The sequence below is a fragment of the Otolemur garnettii genome, unplaced genomic scaffold (genome assembly GCF_000181295.1).
Source record: "Otolemur garnettii isolate 467f Iridium unplaced genomic scaffold, OtoGar3 scaffold00077, whole genome shotgun sequence".
In the NCBI taxonomy this organism is placed as follows: domain Eukaryota; kingdom Metazoa; phylum Chordata; class Mammalia; order Primates; family Galagidae; genus Otolemur; species Otolemur garnettii.
This window is the reverse complement of record NW_003852472.1, coordinates 1,622,318-1,627,892: the sequence shown is the minus strand read 5'-3', so window position 1 is coordinate 1,627,892 and position 5,575 is coordinate 1,622,318. Positions and strand designations below refer to the sequence as shown.

At 44.6% G+C, this 5,575-nt stretch overlaps 1 protein-coding gene across 1 annotated transcript in view; it reads right to left on the bottom strand.

Annotated features, from left to right (window-relative positions):
• STYXL1 (serine/threonine/tyrosine interacting like 1) overlaps positions 1 to 5,575 on the bottom strand; it is a 48,295-nt gene that overhangs the window by 26,148 nt on the left and 16,572 nt on the right. The window contains exon 6 of the mRNA XM_012807844.2: positions 8 to 74. Within this exon, the coding sequence (XP_012663298.1) occupies positions 8 to 74 (67 nt within the window). The remainder of the gene's footprint in view (positions 1 to 7; positions 75 to 5,575) is intronic.

The window sequence follows — 5,575 nt, the reverse complement described above, 5'->3', positions numbered from 1 at the left end:
GCTTGACTGAAATTGCCCAGGAAGATCTTGCCTGGTATTATTTCAACAGGGTAAGGCTGAAATGCATCCAGCTCCTAAAGTAGGAAAGGAGAAAGGTGGCGATGAACACATCCCCCAGGGAAGCAGGGTTATTTGTCTCTTGAAATGCAACTTAATGAATAAGATTAAAAGGGCAATCCCAGGATAGTGAATGAGACTGAGATCTAGACTTTCAAAGGGACAAGCAAATAATGACTTGTGTGAGGGATCAGAGAGAGCTGGTCATGACTGAAGGACTGAAGCACAGCATCATGGTATAGGGTGTTGGGTCTCAATACCACCATCAACTTCCTTCCAGAGGGCACCACTGCACACCTGGCCAGATACACAAAGGTTGGAGTTGAGGACCCTGTGACCCAGAACTGTGGCAACCCTTTCTGTTTCCAATGGGGGTGGGGTGGGATGGGGGTGCAGACAGCTCTCTTATTACACTTGGAAGCCACCAGAATTTAGACACCTTAAAAAAAAACTAGTAAAGAGCAAGAGTGAGACTCCATCCCTATTAAAAATAGAAAAGAGTATCTGGGCATGATGGTGTATCCCTACAGTTCCTGCTACTGGGGAGGCTGAGGCAGAAGGACTGCTTGAGGTTGCACTGAGCTATGATGATGCCACTGCACTCTAAGTGGGAGACAGCAAAACTGTCTGAAAAGGAAAAAATAACTCATCACTCAGCGCCTATATGCCACTAGGAAATAAATTCTGATAAACTGATGAAGGTTTCAAATATGTAGAGAAGTAGAGAGAACAGGACAATCAATTAAATTATGGAAGCTTACTGAATTCTGGGTCCAAAACTGTATTAAAAACTGTGTTTTTTTTAAAAAACAAAGAAACATGTAAAAGGATTATTTCTACATTTCCCAACAAATGTTCTGAGAAACACTGATCACTCATAATGCACTATGAAAAATGGGTTCAGGTAACAAGTTACAGTCGGCCATCTGTATCTATGGAGTCCACTTCCATGGATTCAACCAACCTCAGATCAAAAACATTCAGAAAAAAAAAAAATGGTTGCATCTGTACTGAACATGTATAGAGTTTTTTTTCTTATCATCATTCCCTAAGTAATACATAACATTTACAATGTACATAACATTTACAATGTACATAGTATTAAGTGTTACAAATAACTGAGAGATGATTTAAAGCAGAGGTCCTCAAACTTTTTAAACAGGGGGCCAGTTCACTGTCCCTCAGACCGTTGGAGGGCCGGACTGCAGCCCCAGGATGAGTTGGCAGCTAAGCAGGACAGGCAGCGGTGGCAAAAACACCCAGCAGGCGGGATAAACATCCTAGGTGGTCTGCATGTGGCCCATAGGCCATAGTTTGAGGACGCCTGATTTAAAGTATACTGGAGTACATGTGTAGGTTACATGAAAATACTCACCTTTTTATACCAGAGACTTAAGCATGCATGGATTTGGATATCTGTTAAGGGGATGGGGGCCTTGAACCACCCCCCATGGATACTGAGGGATAACTATATACACAGGAAGCTGTATCTATGTCACTTCCTCTTGGAAACTCATAGTGCATGTTAGTAATCAAAGGCTGGAAGGAGCCCTGAGGCACAGAAATTTGCTCACGCTGTAGAATCTGATGTTTCCCACAGGCCCTGATCACAGATCACTTTTCTCTATCAGTACTCCTTCAAATAACATAGTATAGTCCAAAGATCAAAACTAGTTCCAAAAGTCCTCTAGCTCCAAGTCCAACTCAGAAATGGCATCTTAAATATCTTGGGCAACTTCACTGTCTGCGTTGGTCTTTTAGAGACATCTGGACCCAGCACATCACATCTCCCATCGCGGGAACCTGCCGCCAGCCCACATCCTTCCCAAATCTCAAAGGCCTTCATCCAACAGTGGATACCAAGCCAAGCCAGTCCTCACAATTACAGCACAGAGATGCATGACTCGCTGCCTGCAGGCGGGCTTGCTGCTTGTGAATGTGGCCCATCGCTGAACCCAGCATGTCAGCTGACCCATCAGCCTGCTGGTGCTGAGTGAAATCCTCCTTCCAAGTTCTACTTGAAAAATCTCACTAAAAACCCATAAGAAATCTATCATCTTCCTTCCTGCTGCTTTGAAACTAGCCTCCTTTTCTGTGGTTGTATGGGTTTGGCTGAGAAAAGCATGTGGCATGAATAAAAACATGCCCCACTACAGAGATCACATCCTTGTTAGTGTTAGGTATCTAGAATGAACTGAACCCACCTTCTTCCCCCAAATTACCTCCTCCTCCCCCCACCAGTGCTCCCACCCCCAGTGAATCATACAAGGGCCACCTGCCACCCATACTAAAACTATCCCAGTCTCCTGTCTCACGGGTATGCCCTCATGTCTGATCAGGGCCACCTCCTAAATACAGTAGAACCTCTGTACTGTGACAACCCAAAGAACCCTAACAAACTGGTCAACATATGGTGTGGTGAACATAAGGAACTAGGCCTACTGTGCTGATAGACTGAACACACAGACTGAACACTATGAAAATCAGGTAAACTTAAGGAGGTGGTCAATATAGGGAAATGATCAATTATAGAGGTTCTACTGTATTTTTTTTTACTCTGCCCTCTCCCCTCCATCATTGCCTCCTAGCAGGGCTCCCCAAATCCACATGGGCCCCACTGATCTTCCTTTTCACACTGTAATCCAAGTTGATTTTTCTAACATGCAATCTGACCGTGCTACCCTTCAACCTAAAACTACTTAGCAGCTTACCATCATCTATCTCTAAGACTGGGCTTCAAACATGATTTCATCACAGATAGGACCCCTTTCCTCAAGGGTCTTCCTTTAGGGAAGACCACCTATAAAACAGAGGAAATGAGGCTGGGGGCGGTGGCTCATGCCTGTAATTCTAGTATTCTGGGAGGCTGAGATAGGTGGATCACTTGAGCTCACGAGTTTGAGACCAGCCTGAGCAAAAGTGAGACCTTGTCTTCACTAAAAATGAAAAACTAAGGCAAGAGATCACTTGAGCCCAAGAGTTTGCTGTGAGCTATGACACCATGGCACTCTACCAGGGGTGACAAAGTGAGACTCTGTCTCAAAAAAAAATAAACAAAACAAAACAAGAAACAATAAAACAGAGGAAATGTAAGTAATTCTGTCTAGAGCAGAGGAGGGGATGGCCGGGTATGGTGGCTCACTCCTGTAATCCCAGTACCCTGGGAGGCTGAGGTGGGTAGACTGCCTGAGCTCACAGGTTCGAGACCAGCCTGAGCAAGAGCAAGACCCCATCTCTACAAAAACCATAGGCAGGTGTTGTGGTAGGTGCCTGTAGTCCCTGCTACTAAGGAGGCTCAGGCAAGAGAATTGCTTAAGCCTGAGAGTTTGAGATTGCTATGAGCTAGAATGCCATGGCACTCTACCAAGGATGACAAAGTAAGACTCTGTCTTAATAAACACATAAATAAATAATAAAGAAGAGTAGGGGTCTCAGAGCCCAAATGCTAGACCTCAATGTCCCCTCAAAGAAGGAACTCCTTATGGGGGTAGTCAGGACACCCCATCTTTACAGTATGTATGAACAAATAATGAACAAAGATGGTGAAACTTTCATTCTTGCCCCTGAATTGGTGACAAAGGACAGGGAGAGATAATTGCTAGATACCTACATTCTAAAGAAAGCCACAAGCAAAGCAGAGCTGCTACTGCCCCCCCTCAGCCCTCATACCTGCCACCAGCCACAATGTACACTCTCTTCCCCATCTGCCCCATCTGTAAAACACCAGGAGTGAGGACAAGAGAAATCCATGGGTGCATACATGTGGCAAAACCAACCACACCACACATTTGAAATATGTAGAGCTCAACATATTTCAGTTACATCTTACTAAAGTTCTAGAAACAGGATGGTGGTGATGGCAGTGGTGAGTTATTAGTGATGTGAGATTTGCAGAGAAGAAATTTGTCTCCCCATATCCTGAAAACCATTAAAGGGTGTTCCTTCAGGAGGGAGGGAGTACCTAGCAGGATGGGCAGAACTGATATCCATAGTGCTGTCCTCTCAGGAAAGAAGGAGAGGAAGTCCTTAGCTTGGGCTGGCTGGTGCCTTGGATTTGGGAACGTGTATGACCTCAGACCCAAATCCCTGCCTCATTTTCCAGATCAATTTTGGGTGATTGGTCAGGGATTTGGGTGGGGGGGGTGCCCATAGGCTGCCAAAAGAAAGGAGGGAGGTAGAGTTAGGGGGCTCCTGGCAGAAATTGAAGGGAGGCACAGCTGGCTCCCTCTGGGAGATCTTCTCCAATAGACGGAGAAGGCCTCAAGAAAACCAGCAGTGGGGAGGCGCCTGTGGCTCAAAGGAATAGGGTGCTGGCCCCATATGCCGGAGATGGTGGGTTCAAACCCAGCCCCGGCCAAAAACTGCAAAAAAAAAAAAAAAAAAGAAAAGAAAAAGAAAACCAGCAGTAGAAGCCACTAGCAGCTCACAGACTGGGCCAGAGAGAGAAGAAGCACTTTCCTACCACTAGCTCACAGCCAGTCACATGCATAGGCCCCACTCTGGGCCACAAAACCCAAGGGGCCAAGGCCCAAAGAGGGCAGAGAGGAGCAGTCCTTAAAGCTAACCCCAACCCTCCCCATCGCAAGCCCCCTCCCCCCAAATCCCAAGGCTGCTCAGCTCTGGGGGAAGGAATAGAATCAGATTGAGATTGGAATGTTAAACTATCCCAGCTTGTACTAAACTGATTGGTTCTACTTCCTTTACTTAAAATTGTGTCAAAAACAAAAGTAGAAAGAATAGTACAGTAAACCCCTCTATCCACCACCCAGCTTCAAATGTTATCAATTCATGGCAAATGTTATTTCATCTATACTCTCACCAAGACCCCACCCCACCCTGGATTATTTGGAAGAAAATGCCATACATCATATCATTTCACCCACAAATATTTCATTCTCTAACTCTAAAAAATAGGAACTTACATTTACACTAAAAAATAACTATAATGATACTGCACTGCTCCATTCAGCCTTCCTGAGAACATAGTAACAAATGTTCAGAACAAAATGTTCCAGCCATTTTGATATGTAACTTTTTTTTTTGAGCATCTGATATATTTTATTTGTTCACATTTATCCTATTTGAAGTTAACACTACTTCATTGGACAGTTTAAAAATCATTCTGTAAACAAAACTATCAACAGCAGCAACAGCTAAATAAGGACACAATGTATATGAAAATAATGTATCCAAAGGAATAAGAAAAGGAAATGTGACCATGATTATGAATTCAACGATAAGGAGAAAAAACTTTCCAATGTCTGTAAAAAAACCAAAACTCTACTGGTAATAAAAAAGAAGAATTCAAAGTTGAGGCTTGGCGCCTGTGGCTCAAGTGGCTAAGGCGCCAGCCATGTACACCCAAGGTGACAGGTTCGAATCCAGCCCAGGCCTGCCAAACAACAATGACAGTTGCAACCAAAAAATAGCTGGGTGTTGTGGTGGGCGCCTGTGGTCCCAGCTACTTGGGAGGCTGAGGCAGAAGACTCGCTTGAGCCCAAGAGTGGGAGGTTGCTGT